At 36.2% G+C, this 20,698-nt stretch overlaps 2 protein-coding genes and 1 pseudogene across 2 annotated transcripts; all 3 read left to right on the forward strand.

The window, feature by feature from the left end:
* Positions 1 to 528: 528 nt before the first annotated feature.
* LOC126631886 (protein BIG GRAIN 1-like A) lies at positions 529 to 2,439 on the forward strand. Its single transcript, XM_050302081.1, has one exon. It carries the CDS (start codon positions 944 to 946, stop codon positions 2,291 to 2,293), a length of 1,350 nt encoding a protein of 449 aa, XP_050158038.1. The 5' UTR covers positions 529 to 943; the 3' UTR covers positions 2,294 to 2,439.
* Positions 2,440 to 8,685: 6,246 nt separating this feature from the next.
* LOC126632635 (serine/threonine-protein kinase STY46-like) lies at positions 8,686 to 11,401 on the forward strand (annotated as a pseudogene).
* A 4,912-nt stretch (positions 11,402 to 16,313) lies between these two features.
* LOC126631880 (mechanosensitive ion channel protein 10-like) lies at positions 16,314 to 20,614 on the forward strand. Its single transcript, XM_050302076.1, has 6 exons — positions 16,314 to 16,570; positions 17,272 to 18,729; positions 18,820 to 18,940; positions 19,324 to 19,617; positions 19,691 to 19,893; positions 20,145 to 20,614. Exons 2-6 carry the CDS (start codon positions 17,279 to 17,281, stop codon positions 20,407 to 20,409), a joined length of 2,334 nt encoding a protein of 777 aa, XP_050158033.1. The 5' UTR covers positions 16,314 to 16,570; positions 17,272 to 17,278; the 3' UTR covers positions 20,410 to 20,614.
* Positions 20,615 to 20,698: the final 84 nt, after the last annotated feature.

Consider the following 20,698-nt stretch of genomic DNA (forward strand, 5'->3'; position numbering starts at 1 on the left):
TAATATCCCGATATTTCCATCGAAATGTATAAAGTGTAAAATATTGTACTAATTCATTATATATTGTACTAATTCATTATATATTTCCGATATCATCGATGTTTTTGTACTATCGATATCAATAATATCCCGATATTTTCATCGAAATTTCCGTATTTTTGGACTTCCGATATTTCCGATATCATCAATATTTTATACTTTACTCACAACAAGATGTGGGCCCGCCAATTATTACTAGGGTTACAGCAACTGTCCTGTACAAATGCTTTGTATGTAACATAACAGGCATTGCCCTCCTCGAAACACGATCAACGGCTTCAAATTCGAATTGGAAGGTTGATCAATCAAAAGGGTCAGACCGTCATTTCCTCGTCAAAGGAAGGGGTAATTTAGGCACATCAAAAGGCAATTTTCAAGCCACGTCATCGGATGCCAATCTGGCATTGGCTCTGATAAGGTGGACATGCACGCGCGTGTCGAGCTTTATAAACCCTACTCCCTCTCTTCCCTGTTCTTCACTCCATCTCCAAGGCGTGCCATTTCGCTCTCATTGCCCTCTCTCTCCTTTCTCTCTCTACTCTCTCTCTCTCTAAACAACAAGACAATCATCACTTGCTTCGTTTTTTCATGCGTCCTTCTCTTCATTCCCAAAAACTCAGAAATTCTCACACTTTTTTAACGCCATTATCGACGATTAGGCGAGCAGAACTACACATCAAGACTGAGTTGTCGGATTACTAATTTGGTCGCTCAGCTCAAACATTGCCCGTTCTCTCTCTCTCTCTCTCTCTCTCCCTAATTTTCTCGCTCATACATTTGCTCACCCTCCAATTGCGCTACAGCTTTTGATCCTCTCTCAGCCGACACAAAAAAGTCACAAAAGCTACAGATTTCTGTAGCTAAAAACCTCAAATTATACATTTCCATTTCTCAACAAACAATAATGTCGAGGTGGGAAAATACACTGAGAGAAGACAGATACAGGCACGAAAAGAAAAACCCTTCTTTCTCATCCTCTCTCCTTGACAAAATTTACCGTTCGATCGACGAGGGTTCTCCGAGAAACCGCGAGGACTCGATGTTTTACAATGATGCAATGCCCAAGAAACAGAGCAGAAGCGGCGTGAAAAGCAGCAGAGCAGTCGAAGAAGACGAGATGGCGAGCCTCCGCCGAGCTTGTTTGATCGAGAAATGGATGGAAAAGAAGGTCAGTCAGAAGGTCGGAGTACAAAGAAGACAGCATTTGGGTGAATTGGACCGAAAATTAGACCGTGATCACGACCGTGATCTTGATGCTTTGTTTTTCAGCTCCACTTCCAGCTCCTCGGATTCGAGCTCCGGCGGATTCTCCTCCTCGGACGCTGAGTCCATGTTGGGGTCTAAGTCGAGATCCTCTTGTTTTGCCCCGCCGTGGCCGAAGGCGATTCGCACCAGCGTCTCGTCCCGGTCGGTGAAAACAGAGGAAAAAACAGAGAGGAAACAGAGGGAAGTGCACATGTTTGATGACTATCATTACAGTTGCTCCTCGGAGCCGACTCCGAAGCTCGACGAAGGCATAATTAAGTCGAAATCGAGGGCGCTGAAGATTTACAACAATCTAAGGAAGGTGAAACAGCCGCTTTCGCCGGGCGGTCGGGTTGCAAATTTCCTCAATTCAATCTTCACCGCAGGGCAGACCAAGAAAACAAAGAGCACTTCATCAATTGGAGGATACGAGGAAGCGAGTGTGGAGAGGAAACTGAAATCAGGGCAAGACTCGACGTGTTCTTCGGCCTCTTCATTTTCAAGATCATGTTTGAGTAAGAACTCTCCATCTACTCGAGAAAAACTGCGAAACGGGGTTAAAAGATCGGTTCATTTCTATCCGGTGAGTGTGATCGTGGACGAAGATTGCAGGCCATGTGGGCAGAAACGCTTGTACGAAGGGGAGGATCAAACCCTAATGCCGGTCACTGTTCCGACCGCATGGAAAATTGGTCGATCTCCGGGGAGAAAAGCGGAGGAGGAGCTTAAGCTTCAAGCGTTGGAGAAAAGCAGAAGAGTTAAGGAAGCGGGCAGAGAGGTTTTGAGAGATAGCCATCGGAACCAAGTTAAGAGTGAATTAGTGAACAGAGATTATCGTGACCGCCATGATGGTGATGACGATGATGCTGCTAGTTGTTCGAGTTCGGATCTTTTCGAGCTTGATCACCTTGCAGTGATCGGAAAAGAAAGATATCTGGAAGAGCTTCCGGTGTACGAAACCACTCACGTTCGTACAAATCGCGCCATTGCTAATGGCTTAATAATGTAGTTAACAATGTAGTTTTTTTTTCATTTTTTTTCACTCTTCTAAGTTTGATTACAGCATATACAAGTATAGAACTAGATTTGTTCTTGATTAGTTTTCTCTTTTTGTTTTACTAATTAATGGAATTGGTTTTACGAGGGGATACAAAATGTGGCTCTTCATGAAACAGGACCAGATGATATTCTAAACTACTCTAATTTATAATTTATGGAGTAGATGATCAACCTTAGATAAAAAGGGCCGACACACTGTATTTGCTAACTGACTTAACCCCCATGTAAGTTATAAATTCTATTCGACATGGTAGATTTTGATGAGTGGTGCACAATATTGCAGCTAATTTGTTTTTGTGTTGGGAAAAAGAAAGCTTGAAACTTGAATGATTAATAAGGTGGCAATCTGGGGATGTAAAAAAGGGAAAAAGTGAGGGAACATAGAGTTTGATTTTCTGAAAAGAAAGAGAGAAGGGGAATGGGGATGCGTTACATTCTGGATCATGATCAAACACTCAGATGGATACTGACAGAGTGCAGTGCTTGATGGGAACGGGAAAAAGGGAAGGGGAAGAAAGAAAAAGAGCAAGAGAAAAATGAAAGATTCGATGATGCTGATCACAAGCAAGCAACCAAAGCAAGAAACTGAGAAATGATATGAGATGGCAAGTTCCGTTTTCTTGGTAACCTGGTGATCAATGATACATAGTTATCAACTGTTAGATTTGATATTCGAGATAAAAAAATTTAAATCATGTGCATATATTCTCCACATTTGGTATTAAATCTAACAGGGAGTGACCATGCATTCTTTGATCGTAATATGATGAAATGAAATGAAATTTATGAAAGAAAGATGGGGTGTGATGGCAAAGGCAAAGGCAGATCTTCGCCCATGGGAATAGAGAAAGTGAAGTCCTAAAGCATTTGCTTTTGCTTCTTCTTTCTTTCTCTGGAATTGTATTTTTGTAAATGTATTTTGGATTTTTGGGAATTTGGCACCCTTGTCAGTTAAACGTTGCGTTGGCATCCCCATCTCATCATCCCAAGAAAACATAAAGACACTCGTACTGAACCCTACTTGGGTCTTTGGGTTCATGGATTCTCCATCCCCTTCAAATTTCCAACTGTGCTTTTTCCCTTTCTTACAATTTTATCTTTCCAAGTGCTTGCAAATTACAAATCATACTTTGGTTTCGTGGCACCTAGTTTTCACTTTTTATTGAAGATTATGAATTATCAATGATAGAGAAGTTGACGACAATCGAACACACGATCTTAAGTATGACAGCAACTCTTAGGAAATGCAGATAATACTAATGCACATGATTCCTAACCACTTACATTTCAAATACTTGTAAATGCTTTTAACTAACCAACACATGCTCTTCTATTTGTCGTACATAATTTGGGTATTTCTTCCCAAAACGAACCGAGGAGCAGATAAGAGATTGGGGGTGGGCAGTTGGTATCTGCGTACTGATTTTTCTAATATGATTGAGAGGAATTAATGTCACACATACGTGACCTTGTGGTTACGTGCTACATTCATACGCATATTCCTTGCATGTGCAGCTGCCAACCATTGATACTTATATCTAATTATAATCTTTTTTATTGCGAAGAACTGTGAAGATTTTTTTAGTGTGTTAGGAAAACTGTCTGGTATATTAAGTGTAATAATGTCATTGGTTAGAAACTTGAAAAAAAAATTCAACTAATTGCGTTATAACACTTAGTATACCGAGTCGTGTACTCAACACACTGAAAAATTTCTCGAAGAAGTGCCAATGCATGTAGTACATTTGTATTATTATATCAAGTACTCCGGAAATGAGGGGACACGAGGACAAGTTGTAGAGCTGATGATTTGCTGTAGCGACTAAGAAACCGATTGAACACGATTAAATTCAAATATGCTTTGATTCTTGTAATCAACATTGGAATTAAAGAAAACCCTAGAGAGAGTTGGAGGGCTCATTGTTAATTAGTAGACCTAATAATGGCCTGTTAATATATAAGATTAGTAGTACGTGATGAGCATGCAGATGCAACTTCGCGCCGTCTCAAATTCTTAATGCGAAGAATTGTGACTTGAGAAGGAATCTCTCTCTCTCTCTCTCTCTCTCGCTCTCTCTAAGTCAAAATCAGCTTCATCGTACGATTAACTAACTAAAAACAAGATTAAGAAACTCAACTCTATTCATTGAAGTTTTCTTTATCTAGTTAATATATTTTTTCTAAAAATATCCTTTTAAATTAAAGATTGTTTAGTTATTCATATGAATTAAAGGAATCAACGGTTCATCACTTGTTATCATAACTATTTTGTTTGACACTGTTTGGGCCCAAAATGTTATTTTTAGTTGAGCTCAAATATTATCGACCCAATGGTGTTTATTTAGAATCTTGTTGTGGGCCTGCCCTATTAAGGTTGGCCGAATCTTGCTACGAAGAGGATTGTTTCGGATAAAGGTGGAGTAGTCAAATCCTGGTATATTAAGGAGTCTTAAAGCTAAAGTACTTGGGATTAGGAGATGAACCTGGTTTGTTTGAAGGTTTGGTTCAGAGTCCAATGAAGATTAGGATTGGTTGAAGTTTAATCAGATTAGTTTGAGGAGTTCCAATCCTAATATGTTTCTAGTTCGGCCATAGGGGTTCTCGGTGCTATAAATAGAGGAGGGAGTGCATCTTTCAGTTCCCTCCAATTCAACATACAAACTGTCATGCGCAAACTCTCGCTTTGCTCGAAACGTCTCAACAACCTTGAGATTTTTATTTTCTTTTTCCCGCCGACACATTTTCAATTTGGATAAACAGCATTGTGAAGGCAACCGGTGACATCTTCAGTTTGGATAAATAGCACTAGAGCCGTAGAATCAGTTGATCAAGGAGCACTTTCAGTTTGGATAAACAACACTGCTTCTCGGCCTACTGAGAAGTGAGGTGTTACAGATTACTGGGCTCAGTGCACTGAACGCCGAGTTGTTTTATGATTGGATATTCACAAGTAAGTTTTAGAGTTCGACATTCTGACGGTCAAACCACATTCACCATCAAGACATACATCTCTTTTAAGTACTTGTGTCCGTATAATTTGGTGCCAGTTCGGCGTGCTTATACTCTTACGAATACAATCACCGTGACTGAACCCGGTGCCAACGATCCATGAACTTTGCAAGACTAGCAACCTTGTCTTCAGGCTCTAGAACCCTGAAGGTCGAGACGTGTTTCTTCCTCGGCCGCAGTCGCAAGATTGAGAAGTCAGCAACGCGCTCAACGCAACATCAACACATTTTACTCACCGGCCGAGCTCAGCCGACGAGTTAGCATACCCCGCACATAACTGAATGACGTAATTAGCTTATTAAGTACTTGGCCTGCACGCCACGTAAGCTTGGTAGTTTTTAGGGTCAACAGACACATATGAATGTCTACACGGTTTCTAATTTTGAATATAATAATTAAGTAATGGTAAAGAGATTGAACGATGTGATTATTCTTATTGTGGAAATAATGTCACATTAGTAGGGAATGAAGACTTTCCTCCTTTTCAGAAATAAGGGAGGTATTGTCCTCCATGGAATCCTACCACACAACTAATTATGCTTTCTCAATCAGATACAAAACTATAGGTTTCCAAGGGTTGAAATTTGTCAGTAAATTAACAAGATTAAGCAAGTTGATTAACAATGTTGATGAATGAATTCAATATTGGTTATTTTAGGGTAATTTAGTAGGTGAAGGGGGGGGGGGGGGGAAGTTGCCAGCAATAATTAGAAGAATAATGTGTGGTTGGATGAAGAAGGAGAATTGATACAATTGATAAACAAACCACCTAACTGCTTATAGTCGTTTACCACTTTTTGACCATCCTAAGTTTCTAGCTTCTAGGTTTACAAATCCCTGATCATGTTCATGATATTCCCCCCCCCCCCCTCCTAACCAATTGCTCGATTTTGGTTTTTTTAACACCAAATTTAATGTATTTAAAATCATGATCGAGAACAAACTTGATCATCCCACAAAAGCAAAAGTCATGACAAATAAATGATACTAGTGTATATGCTTATTGACATCGCCTTTGCTTTTATCAATAACATATTTGAACTCAGTATGATCTCTTTAACGAAGTAAACATGTGGGCATCGCTAGACCAAAATTTATGGTGTGCAATATGAACAATGTTTAATAATCGTCAACTATCGTCTCTTAGGTTTGAACTCACGATTTTTTCAAAGTACAGATTGAGTAGTGTTATTAAGTCAAATGATGATGTTCAAATAGAATATTAATGCAAGTAATTATGTGATCCTTTTCTTTAGATTTTAATATGCTCCTTTATTGTTCACCAAGAAAAATCACTATCGGTAGCATTGTTAAATTCAGAAACTGAGCATCCTGAACTTTTTTGCTGTTTTCTGGATATTTTTGTGGCATATCTTAAGTTGAAGTTGAAGTTCATAAGTCAAATCAAGCCTGCAAAACTCTACCCTATAAATATAATTAGCTATTTAACATCCTCAAGTTAATTCGTCAATGGTGGGAAAAAGAAAAAGGAATCTAATTCTGGCCACCTTCCATTTACAATCCTCCAGCCCTAAGAAAGTTCATCAAGTAACTCTTAGCTATGGGGCCTCGACATTTCAGTGATATAAACTAGTCGCTACCTGCAACCAAAGGACTTTTCGGCCTGCAATCAATAACGAATTCAACAAACTCTTGACGAAATTCAATATACATACATACATACATACATACATGCATACATACATATATATATATAATATAGATTACCAAATACTGCAAATTATAATATTCTTTCTGTTAGGGAAACAACAATATAATATGTAACAAAGAAACAAAAGCCACCCACCAGAATGTATGAGAGAACTAAATTCTTAAGATTATCTGCATACAAAACATTATACACATTTACACATGAATCCTTTCTTAACAGCTACCATGTTTTATGATATCAAAAGGAAAAGATAAACAAATGCAGTGAAATATATAAGATTTCGTATATCATAAATACATTATTACTACTAGTGTTCTATCCCTACCTGTGTATTTTAATTTCTAACCGAAATGCATGATTTGTTTATCAACTGTGAAATGTATTGAACAAAACCAAGTGGAGGTGGGGAAAAGGGCGAGGACCGCCAGACTGACAGGCTGAGCCCTGCGCCCTGTAGGAGGGCCAGCTGCTCTCAATAAGATTACGATCGTTGAATGGTCCACAGTCTCCTCCTCCTCAGTCGTCACTAGATTAGGTTCCACTACTTTTATTTTTTGGCTGTTTGGGTAGTGAAAGAGTAAAAGATAACAAAGTCACGAAAGCTAATAAGCGATTGTCGATCCCGAGGTGAAAATTCCATAAGCTTAGTTGTTAGCACCATCGTCATCTCCTTTCACCTACAAAAGTGATGATCTGTGAATGTGAGAGTTGTTCTCGTAGGGCCACTTACTTGTAGTAACCGTTAGGGTTTCATCTTCGTCTCTATCCCCATATATTTGCATGCAATTAAACATATAGCACTAACAATCTAACCTATTCATTGGACACTTCATCGACTCCAATTATGTCGAAGGGTTTCGCTAGCGTCAATCTGACATAAACCTAAACCCTCAATTTGAGCAGTACGCTGCTAGCTCATCTATTGATATATAGATTTCACTCGCGTCAATCAGATCTAAACTCTAAACTCCAAGATGTAAACCCTAATCTTACAATTATCAATGTATGAATTATAGTAACACATCTCCCAAAAACGACTGACGCTAACACACTCTTTATTTCGAATCAATTTTTATGCCTTCATATTACTTTTAGGTTTATAGTAAAGTTTATGTGCTTCAAGTATATTCATAGCTACTACTAGAAGGAGCCACTAATTAATGGTGGTCCAAATTTTAACCCTTGTGCCTTTTTATTATGGGTTATCCTAGATAAACAATTTATTTAAACTAAATTTTGTAAACCATATGATGTGGTTGTTGTGATTCAATCATTACTTAAATGTTAATTAACGTGCTTATTTCCTATTAGTACACATACATGATTTGAAAATTTAATTTAAAAATTGATCTTTCTAGCATTATCCTTTAATTATAGTAAATTCCGGCTAGAGTGTAAAATTTTGGCATCCATCATATATTCATATATATAATCTGAAGTTATCATAGATTCTATCGCCTCATCCACATAATCCAAACAAAAACAAACAATTGACATCACAAATCCGCCCAAATTGTTTATTGCATGAACTAATCAACAAAGATTACGACACCTTATAATCACCATTAAACCGTTATTAAGCTTCCCCTCTTTGCATCTTCTTACTAATTAATCATAATTAGCATATAGAAGAATAGAACAGCATGAACTATCGCAAGAAAATGGGCTCCATATTTGGGTCTCTCCAGTCGGGAAAAACCAATTCCAGTAGTGCAAATCAAATAGTAGCTACTAACACCACCACCGCCACCGCCCCTGCCACATCAACTGGATGTTGCCTAGGGATTAATGGCTGCTCAAGTTCGGAGTCAGTTAACGTTGTTCCTATGAGCCAGCATCCAACGATCTATAAATTGGAGCAGCAGGTACTATATTGTTTGGACCACAGCCTAGCTTTGAATTTTGTCAAATTTATAAATGTGGTCCAACTAGCTGGGTGGGATTTGACTATCGCACTAGCTAGATGCATGCTCATATTGGCTGGGATTTGACTATTGAGATATACATGAATTGATAATAATATATGGTAATGTAACTGTTATACTGATTTTTTTTTATAATTAGGATCAAACATGCGTATCTCTACATTCGAAAAAAAGAAAAGGAAAGAACCCTATCTCTACAACTTTTCCAGTGCTGACTTTTAAATGATTGGAATGTTGGATTAATCATTACAAATTCAAAGTTCGTAGTGCGATGAATCATGAATGGTAGATGGGCATTTTAGTGTTAAGAAGTTGGTATTAGGGTTTTAATAGGAACCCAAACGTGGAATCCACATTTCGGCCTGTAAATTTAGGTGGCCTTTGTAACAATTTAAATGTGAAGAAAATAATTCGATTTTAATTCTTTATTTTTGTCGATTTTTTACAAGTTGTTATTACAATAACGATTCTTTGCGGATCTTAACTGACATGCAATCATAATACGTGTATTTTTGCCACGCAACTAGGAAACTGAAAACATCAAACGCCTTTTTTTTGTTGAATTGAAGAGTGTTATATTTTGGGTTTTTGGGTGGCAAAGCTGGAACAGAAAGTCCTAAAAGAGAAACAGCTACGCATAATGTACAAGAAGAGGTTGGAAAGAACACAAGATTATCTGAGGTACTGCCTACAAGTAGCCCAAGATAATGGATTCTTGAACCTCATTCACAACTACAAAGATACTGGCCCACAACCATGCCCTCCCTCGTCCAATGTTGTCACTCCAAATGCCAGCCCACAGTTTTCAACAACTCAACAACACCATTCTTCTGATCTAGCTGCTGTTATTGATCAAGCCCAGCTAAATGGATGGTACATCCATCCAGAAGAGGTAGGTCTGTGACCCAAATTTTATATTGTACATTACGTTTCGTAGGGTTTAACATGTTATTTCTTCTGATTGTCAACAAAAATTGTTAATCAAGTAAAAATTAGTATCTGAATGTGTGATTCTGGTTAGGGTCTTGATCAATGTAACCTGCCAAATTGTCTGAAACCCTAGTAACGCATCTACTCATGTATGGTGAAAATTCGATCAGATTGAGTTTGAAGAAAAAATAGGGCAGGGGAGTACGGCTCACATATACAAAGGAACATGGCATGGACTTGAAGTGGCAGTGAAATGCTTGTACCCTGATTTCTTTGAAACCAACGACAACGGTATCTCATTTTTCGCTCAAGAGCTGGAGACCTTAGGTAGGCAGAGACATCAATACATACTTCAGCTAATGGGTGCATGCCTCGATCCTCCTAACTACGCTTGGGTGGTGACGGAGTTCATGAACACTTCACGGCCCTGGAAATAGGCGAAAAGAGAGAATGATACCACTTCATCCATTCAAAGAGAGGGTCGCTAGGGCATTGTTCTCAAGCCATGCAGTATTTGCATGGACAAAAGCCTAAGGTGATTCATAGTGACCTCAAACCTAGCAACATATTTTTAGATGATGCTATGCATGTACGAGTTGCGGACTTCGGTTATGCTTGGTTCTTGAGTGATGAAGAGAAGGCACTCACCGGCAAAACGGGTGAGGATTTGTGTGTTAATTAATTGTTATTGTATTCATACATGTGTTAATTAAGTGACTTTATGTCTTAATCTTTTGGTTTTGAAATTATTTGCAGGAACGTATGCGTACATGACACCATAAGTGATCCAATGCGAGCCATATAATGAAAATTGTGATGTATACAGTTTTGGAATTTTACTGAATGAACTTATGACTGGAAATTATCCTTACATTGAGACAGATTATAGTCCCACTAAGGTAAGAAACTACTCACCGTGTCTCAAGTAAAAAAAAAAACACACATGATGTAAAGTTGTACGGAGGGATTTTTCGGTGCAACACAACCGTGCAGCACCACTGGCATGATAGGAAAGTAGGTGTTCTAGCCTTCTATGGTTTAGGGTTTAAAATGTCTGACACAAGATTTCCTTTTAGTATCACTTGATTTTCAAAGATAAAAAGACACTATTGTAGATTTGGTTTTGAGCTATAAGAATGCTACAATTAATCAAATGACTGTTATTAATCGTCGATGCATTACGTGAAACTTACAATTCATTAACGATGAAATATCTATTATCTATGACTAACCCAGATAAAATCTTTAAGCCAACATGGCATGAACAATAAGTAAATGCAAAATAATAATCGAATTAATTATGTGGGAAATAATACTAATTGACTGGTGATTATTACTGTAGATTGCGATGGAAGTTGTGGAGGACAACCTTAGGCCAAAACTGGCTGATGATCATGATGGGCAACTTGGGGAGCTAATTGACCTAATTTGCCTTTCATGGGATGCAGATGCTTCAGTGAGACCATCCATTTCCACCATTACAAGCAGTCTAAAGGCTCTTCAAAACAAAATATTTGATTAATGTTAATGCTAATCTAATCAGTCTGGACGTTCTTTTAAGCAATTAGAATATTATATATCTATAGATTTTCGAGCTCCAACTTTATAGCGCTATATCTTTTGCTACTTCGATCTTGCATACATTTGAAAAGAAAAGATATTATAAAGGCCAGCAAAGCTAGGGTAAACAATTATAAGTTAGTTTAGATTAAAAAAATGGACAATTTGGATGCGGTCCCTAACTATCAATATTCTTTGATTGAAACCTTGTTAGTTTTTAGTTTTGGATTGAGGTTCCTGACATTAATATAATAATGTAAGTTACTATATTTTTAAATTAAAAATTAAAAATTGAAATTTGTAATTGTTTATATTAATGAGATTTTAAATAAAACCCATAATTTATGGGATTAAAAATAATAAAATATAAATTATACTCTCTATTATATTGTGTGTGTGTACATATATGTATGGGTACATTAACCAAAATTAACAAAAAAAGGTATTGTACCAAAACATGGATACATTCTCAAATCAACGAAAAAGAATGTACCCATATAAGTTTAAACATGGATTAAAAAATTTGAATGGATTTTATATTAAAAAAAGGGTACATTTTACATATAACAAATTGATATATTTGAGAATGGGTACATTTAAGATTTAAAAAATTGAAAAATTATATGAATGGGTACATTTAAGATTAAAAAATTGAGAATCTTTTTATATATATAAAAAAACTAATAGGTACAAACTTAATTTAATTTAATTTTTTATTATTTTAGAAATGTTTGAATTGAAAATTAATTAGAAGTTTAATAGAGGTGTGAGTATTAAACCCTAAATTAATTACTAATTTTTATATTAAAAATTATATAATAAACATGTAAATTCATTATCACATTAATGATAGGGACTTGAATCAAAATTTGAGAACTAATAAGGTCTTAATCAATAAACAGTACGAACTAGGGACCGAATACTAATTTTTCCTTAAAAAAATTATGAAGTAGTTAAATATAAGATGATTAAGTGAGGTTAGCTTTTCAACAATAGTTGATGTAGAGTGCAAAACACATCTGTCCTAAGAGGGGACAATTACTTTAGAAAGACCCCGTCGTCAAGTAGATGAGTATACAACGATTAGTTTATGAAGAAACAACTCACAGAAAATGTAATCAAGTTCATTTCCACTGTCTTAACTTTGGAATCATCCCTTAAAAAATAAAGTTGATGCAGACCAAAGCGACTTTTTAACTGCAAATCCTCCCACACAACTCACGAGTCATTGTTAATCACACAAAAGGTAAAGAAAAAATGAAAAAAAAAAAAACTTCTACAACTTGCAAGTCGTTTCACTCTAACATTTTATCTAGTCGTTTCCATGATTGATCAAGCCAAGCTTTATATATCCCACCTTTTATATTATTGATCGACCTGCAATTATAGAAGTTCCGAGATTTCAAAATCATGCATATATATAGCTAGCAGATATTTTTTGGTCATCTCACTTTTGGTGCCTGGATGCTAATATGATAGTAATATATTATGAGATTGACTATAATATTTAGAGAAATTTTATTTGAACTCATATAAATTCTTTCTACATCCAACTTAAATTTTAAATGTGAAATGTCTTTATTAACCTATTACATAATTACCAACAAGTACAAGATGAAATTAACAATAAAAATTAGATTTATTAATAAACCCACATCCAATAATCGAATCCTAATCATCATGTAATTTTTCTTTTACGTTATATTATGACAAAACTCAATAAATTGGCTAATACCTCTTTAATTTAATTAACACTTTGTTCCCTGGATGAGTTTTGAGATTAGACCCGTCAGTTATGATTTTAAACCAAGTACATTATAGTCACATGCTTTTAATTATCTGACGAGGTTGAATTTCGTGTAGACAATTCCTTGATTAGTTAGAAATCACATGATATCGTAGGTTTTTTTTGGTTGAACTTAATATGGTGTTCATAACCAAGAAAATGTGGTTTTTCACTTTACATTTGTGTACTTGTTCATCATTTTTAATACTTCTTTCTTTGACATCACAATAGTTCTCGTTTCTTCGTCTTTCTAATCTTTCAAGTTTCTCTTGAAAATTACAACTTACATATAATTCATATAAAATCTATGCAGATTGATAAAAAGAAAAGATATTAGAAAGTTTTTTAAGTTCATTAGTGTTGTTTCTGCGGCTCATCAAGAACGTTATAACAGTTGGTTAAAACTCAAATTCAATGAGGCCTTTTAGTACAAACACAGTGAACTCCAACTCAAATATAGGCACATGCTAGCGAGTATGTTGGAGAAGCCAAAATACATGCCCGAGGGTAGTCTAGAGGGGACGGCTTGTTTGACATGGTCGTGCAAAGCAACTTAAGATTTAACGAGAGCAACGCTGTAGTGGGTGATGGAGACTCCATCAAAAGCAACTAGTTTTTTATTTTTTTAATTTTTTTTAACAAACAATATTATCTACACTAAGGGGAGAGAGTGAGCTTAGCCTCACAATGAACTAGCAATAATGTGGTTCAAATTCGTCCGTGGCAAGAATCGAACCTAAAACCTCTCACTTACAAGTGAAAAGGAATACCACTAGACCGTAGTACTAAGTGGCCATCAAAAGCAACAGTTGGAAGGAGAGAACGGCAAATGAAAGAATGCTTTGATTTTGGTTTTTTATTTTTCAAATGGGTATAAAAATGAATTTACATATTGAATTGGGGTTTGTGAGGGTAATTGAGGTAGTAAATTTGAGTTTAAAGAGATATTGATAGTTTAATTGAAAACAATATGGGTGTAAACAGTAAGCTGAGTGTAGAAATATGTTAGATGGATTCAAATAAAATTTTCCAAATATTTATATGCATTTAATGCAATACGGTTATAAATATTCAAGTGAATAAATGTATTTAATATAATTATTATTTGACTGTTGAGATGATGATTATGTTAATACATGTAAGTATTGTATCTTAATCCAATATATTAATTTGTGGTTTTAAGGATTGTTTTGGCATTTTAGCCAAAATTGTCTCTGAGAATGACATAACTCCTTATTTTGGTTCATGAGATTTGAAACTGATGGAAGTGATCACTGAGTTTGTTCACCATCAATCATTTTGATCATTTCTTGAAATGATGACTTTTATTAACCTTTTTTTTTTAAGAAATGAAAACAGCACGATACATGGTTCAAAGTTTCTCTGCCTTCCGAAAAAGTAAACTTCCGTTGCAAAAATCACTAGTGGATCTCTTTCTTAAGAAAAAATAGAGAGCATATGTTAAATTTTTTTTGTCAGGCATATATCTTCATTCAGACAAAGAAAAAAGGAGAATATTCTGTTTATTGTTGGACCAAAGGTGGTGATAATGGCAGACATACGATCCACCAGGTATTGTACTGAAAAAAGAGGGGATCCTCTGACGATTCTTTTTGTAAGGATCTTGGAGATTTATTAATCGTATTCGTTAATCATACATTATACGGTCAATTTTCATCAGGTACTATTTCTATTTAATTTTAAATAAAAAAATTTACAATGATTTCTGATCTTACGATGTACGATAAACGGATGTGATTTGAGAATCTCCGGAATTCTCACAAATAGAATCTGGTAAGGATCCCCACTCATCGAGAAATTAATACTATGAAGGAGGAGAGATCATATCCGAATCTCTTCCAACAAGGTCACCGAATCAAGTGATCCGGGCTTTTGAAATTTTATCAAACGGTAAAAAGTTATTATAACTTTTATAGGGTCCAAATATATGTGCCATTGGATGAAATTTTAAAAGTCCGGATCACTTGATCCGATGGTCTTAATGGAAGAAATCCGGATGATCTCTTCTTTTAAGATCTTTCCAGATATTTGGGCCCAGTTTGTTATTTCGGTGGGCCTCCCAGTTCACACCATCGTCTCTGTCAGTTCATTCATCTATCTGCATTAAACAGAGATTTACTTAATTGATTCACGTAGATAAACCATGAATGTTTAATTAATTAAAATATTAAATTAAACAATGAAGATAATTAGCACAAAAAAACAAGAACAAATAAATAATGGAAAGATACCTTCACCAACTCACTCTGACGATCACTGTTGTTAATTGTATTAGGAGGAAGTACTTGTTTCTTTGTGGTTGGTCAGAAGTGAACACCCTGCACCTGCAATCTGCAGCTGTAAAGCCGTATTATAAGATTTTTTAATCTAATCGAACTTTAAGATTGACATAATTTTTTATTTTGATGCGTAAGATTTAAAACAGATAAAAGTGGTTCGTAAGATTGTCCCAACTAATTGACGATAGATAATTTTAGGAACTACTTATATTGATTTTAAATCTCAAAAACTAAAGTTAGTAATTATAACTTGAATAATGTTATTCGTTCACTTCAATTAAAATTGTTCTTAATTTTAATACAAGCAATATTACGAGACAAGAATATAAACATAAAAATCTAAACATAAAATTAAATGACATTAATTACTTGAATAATGTTAGGGAGATCAAATTTTAAATTAAATTTACAAACTAAATGATGTGTCACCAATGAAAAAAGCACGTTAATCGGTATTGAATTAATAATTCAATCATCTATAATCGCATCACTTAATTTTGTGAATTTGATTTAAAAATTAAGAAAATTAATAAAAATGGCTTAAAAATTTTGAGTTTTAACGATAACGACAAAATAAAGCATAAAGTGAATAGCATCATAACTTTTTAGTGTAAAAATATGATTTTTAGTTAAAATAAAAAATACCAAAAGTTTTTCGATAAAATTCTCCAAAAAAATTTGATCTCGCAAATTTAGTTTAAAAAATTTTAGTTTTCCTAATCACTTAACCTACAAATTAAATTTCCAACATGTTTATTTATATCCACGTGGTTAAGAATATTATAGGCGTTCTTAGGAATCTGCATTTCCTAAAAATTTGAACTCTCTGTCCCTCTCTGACTTCTCTGCAGCCAACGCTTCCCCCTCTACTCATTCACTTTCACACTTTTATAGATTTTTTTTTCATGCTTTGGGGTCTGAAAGTTAATTTTCCAACCCAGTTGAGCACTTGCTTTCCACTGCTGAATCGAAGAATCAGCATCCAGCAAATGATCTCCCATCGTTCCTTGGTGGGGTGCTGTCCTCTGCTCTGTTAATAGCTCTGGTGAGTGATTTTTTGCATATTTAGATGGATAAGCATTCTATTTCTAAATGTTTTAGACATTTATTAGTGTTTGATTTATCTTTTGGCGCCAAGTAACATATTTTCCAGTTACTTTAACAGAAGCAGATTACCATTCTTGTAAAGTTTCAAACTTTAATTAAAACAATGAAGATTGGATATATCTGCCAAAAGGGTTTGAAAAGTTCAAATTTTAAATGTGGTTTTGTTTCTGGTGTCTCTTGATTTTTTTATTTGGGGGTTTGGTGAAAGCTTTTTGTGATGCTTAATGCTGTAGGGTTTAATCAGAACTAGTTACTTTAACAGAAGCAGATTACCATTCTTGTAAAGTTTCAAACTTTAATTAAAACAATGAAGATTGGATATATCTGCCAAAGGGGTTTGAAAAGTTCAAATTTTAAGTGTGGTTTTGTTTCTGGTGTCTCTTGATTTTTTTATTCGGGGGTTTGGTGAGAGCTTTTTGGGATGCTTAATGCTGTAGGGTTTGATCAGAAGTAGTTAATTATTGTGTTGTTAGAAAAGTAAAGATTTGATTAATCCTGAAAGAAAAGGGGGAACTTGGGATGTATCTACCAAAAGGGTTTGAAAAGTTCACAATTTTTAATGTCATTCCGATTTTGGTGTTTTGTGGTTTATTTTAGTTGGGTTTTAATGCAAGATTTTTGGGGTGTTTGATGGGGTAGGGTTTCAATGAAGGCCATAGAGAGAGAAAAGCTTTTGAAAGCTGGGGAAGTAAGCATGTCGGAGAAGCTTTCTTCCCATGGAGGTGAAGTTGTACTGGAAGTTCGAAGCGAGGAGAGCAATGCAGCAAAAGGATCTCCCTCAGAAGGCTCAGAATATTCAGCTCCCAGGCAAAGCAAAATTGGCTCACCTGCCAAAGCATCCGCTGAGTCCAGCAGTGGGTTCTCTAAGTCAGTCCCAGTGAGTTACGCTTCGCCTGAATTTTCGAGAGCCAGTCCCGGTAAGCCTCCCAAGATTCCCAACCGCAATGAGAGTCTTGCTAGGAGAAAGTCACTAAATAGGTCAATGTACTCGAAACCAAAGTCAAGATTTGGTGAACCATCAGTAGGCATTGATCACAATATGTTTGAAGAAGATCAAGTTGGTGCAAATTCCCCTTATAGGGTTTCATTCAATAGGGCTTCCCCAATTGATAAATCAGGTATTAGGAGTGTTTCAATCGCAGGGAGTGGGAGGATACCGCCTTCTCCAGGCAGGATTAAAGAGCAGGAGGATGAAGAGATTTACAAGAAGGTTAAATTGAGTAGAGATAATAATAGGAAATTGAAAATGAAAACTGTGGTCTTGCTTGAGTGGGTTGCTTTTCTGGTACTTCTGGCTTGTTTAGTGTCTAGCTTGACTGTCGAGAAATTGGAGAATTATATGCTTTGGGGCTTGGAAATATGGAAATGGTGTGTGCTTGTGATGGTGATTTTCTGTGGAATGTTGGTTACGAATTGGTTTATGCATTTCATAGTGTTTGTGATCGAGAGGAATTTTTTGCTTAGGAAGAAGGTTTTGTATTTTGTTCATGGCATGAAAAAGAGCGTTCAGGTTTCGATTTGGTTGGCTCTGGTTCTTCTCACATGGCTACTGGTGTTCAATCGTGGGGTTAAGCGATCAGAGACTTCCACCAAGATTTTGAATTATGTCACATGGACTCTTGTTTCCATTCTTGTTGGGGCTATTTTGTGGTTGTTAAAAACTTTGTTCCTTAAGATTTTAGCATCTACCTTCCATGTCAACACCTTTTTCGATAGAATCCAAGAATCGATATTCCATCAGTATGTTCTTCAGACACTTTCAGGGCCGGCACTTATAGAGGAGGCTGAGAGGGTTGGGATATGTCCGAGCACTGGGCATCTGAGTTTCAGGACAACAAAGAAGGCTAAAGCTGGGAAGGAGAAAGGGGTGATTGATATGGCAAAGCTTCAGAAGATTAAGCAAGAGAAGGTTTCAGCTTGGACCATGAAGGTATTGGTGGATGCAGTTTCGAGTTCAGGGCTGTCCACCATCTCCCATACATTGGATGAGATGGAAGGGGAAGGAGCTGAACAGATGGATACGGAGATTACTAATGAGATGCAAGCAACTGCCGCTGCCTATCACATTTTTTTGAACGTCGCACCACAGGGTTCCACGTGAGAAAACCAACCTTACTGTTTAGTTGTGATTTGTGATAGTCTGGTGCCTTTTCCATGTGTTTTCTTACATATCTTACATCTGAGTAGGTACATTGAGGAGGAGGACCTCATGAGGTTCATGATTAAGGAAGAGGTGGATTATGTGTTTCCGCTGTTTGATGGAGCAGAGACCAGACGTATTGACAGAAAATCTCTAACAGATTGGGTGGTAAGACCTTTTATTTTCATGTGTCTGGACTTCCGCATTTAATTGTACTTATCGATTCTGTAGTCATGGAGTTTTATGTCTTGATTATACATTTACATGCCTTATTATGAAATCATGCACATCTTACAATCTAAAACATATAGCGGGGGATGGAGAAAGGGAATGTGGTAACTTTAGTCTGTTTCTGTTTTCATTGTTTTCCTTCATCATTACTCATCAGCGTCTGCACTTGGAGTCAATTTTGTTTAATGTTGAACCGCAAGGATAGATGAGAAAACAGCAGCATTCCTTAATCATGTATGTAATTGAGCTGTTGGTGGTCTGCCTTACAAAATTCGTTCAGATAAAGAGGTGAAACATTTTTTGCCTTTCGGGTTTTGCAGGTAAAGGTCTACAATGGTCGCAAAGCATTGGCTCATTCTTTAAACGACACCAAAACAGCTGTAAGGCAGTTGAACAAACTTGTGACTGGCATCCTGGTTGTTATTACCATTGTAGTGTGGCTTCTATTGATGGAAATTGCGACCACAAAAGTACTTGTCCTCCTCTCGTCACAGCTCGTAGTTGCAGCTTTTATGTTTGGAAACACTTGCAAGAATATATTTGAAGCTATAATTTTTGTGTTTGTAATGCATCCATTTGATGTTGGTGACCGCTGTGTTGTTGATGGTGTTCCGGTAACTTTCACAACTCTTGTTTCATTACATTCGTTTTCCTTGATCAAATTTCTAATACCTGGAAACCTGACAGCTGATGGTTGAGGAGATGAACATCTTAAATACAGTCTTCTTGAAACTCAATATGGAGAAGGTATACTATCCGAATTCAGTTTTGTCCACGAAACCCATCAGCAATTACTTCAGAAGTCCAGACATGGGTGACGTTGTCGAATTCCAAATTGCTTTTTCGACAACAGTGGAGAGGATAGGCCTGCTGAAAGAGAAAATAAAGAAGTGAGTTGATCAAATCTTTTACTTGTTTACGTACGGGCTAGCACGGGTCAAGAAACATATATATATGTGTTAAAATTCCTGTCAAATAAACTGATATGTTACGCTACGAGATTAATCACAATTGTTATATCGTACAAACCGCGCATTCACACACGATTTCACTTGAGTAAACAGTTTTAATTAACAGTCTAGCATCAATTTGTACTGCTCCTTTACGCTTACTCTTCTGCGATTTCATTTTGCTTGTTCAGGCATTTGGAGAGGAACTCGCAGCATTGGCATCCTAACCACAAAGTGGTAGTGATTGAAATCGAAAATCTCAACAAGTTAAAGATGGGCCTGTATGTCACTCACACGATGAACTTTCAAGACTTCGGAGAAAAGAATACGCGGAGAACTGAACTAGTCATCGAACTGAAGAAAATGTTGGAAGAGCTCCAAATCAAGTACAATCTGCCGCCCCAAGAAGTTCAACTCACTCAAACTAAATCAGATGCAGCTGTTGCCAACAAATGAGTTATAGCGGATTAGAAGGAAGAACTTTGATGATTTTGTTCTCTTTTCCGGTAGGATTTTTTACCAAGTACAATTAGTTTCAGTAGCTAATTGAGATTTCTGCATTTTTTTTTTTTTTTTTTTGTGGTAACTGGTGACTAGAATTCTTCATTTGAACAAGGCACTAAATTTATCTGGATCAATAACCAAAATATTTCTTCTGGTATGTCTTCAAATTTTGAAGGCTCAAATCATGTAAGGTGATGCTTATGCACTCCTTTCTCTTCGTGCATTTTGGCCTTTGAACTGA

Source organism: Malus sylvestris, chromosome 8 (genome assembly GCF_916048215.2).
Source record: "Malus sylvestris chromosome 8, drMalSylv7.2, whole genome shotgun sequence".
Classification (NCBI taxonomy): domain Eukaryota; kingdom Viridiplantae; phylum Streptophyta; class Magnoliopsida; order Rosales; family Rosaceae; genus Malus; species Malus sylvestris.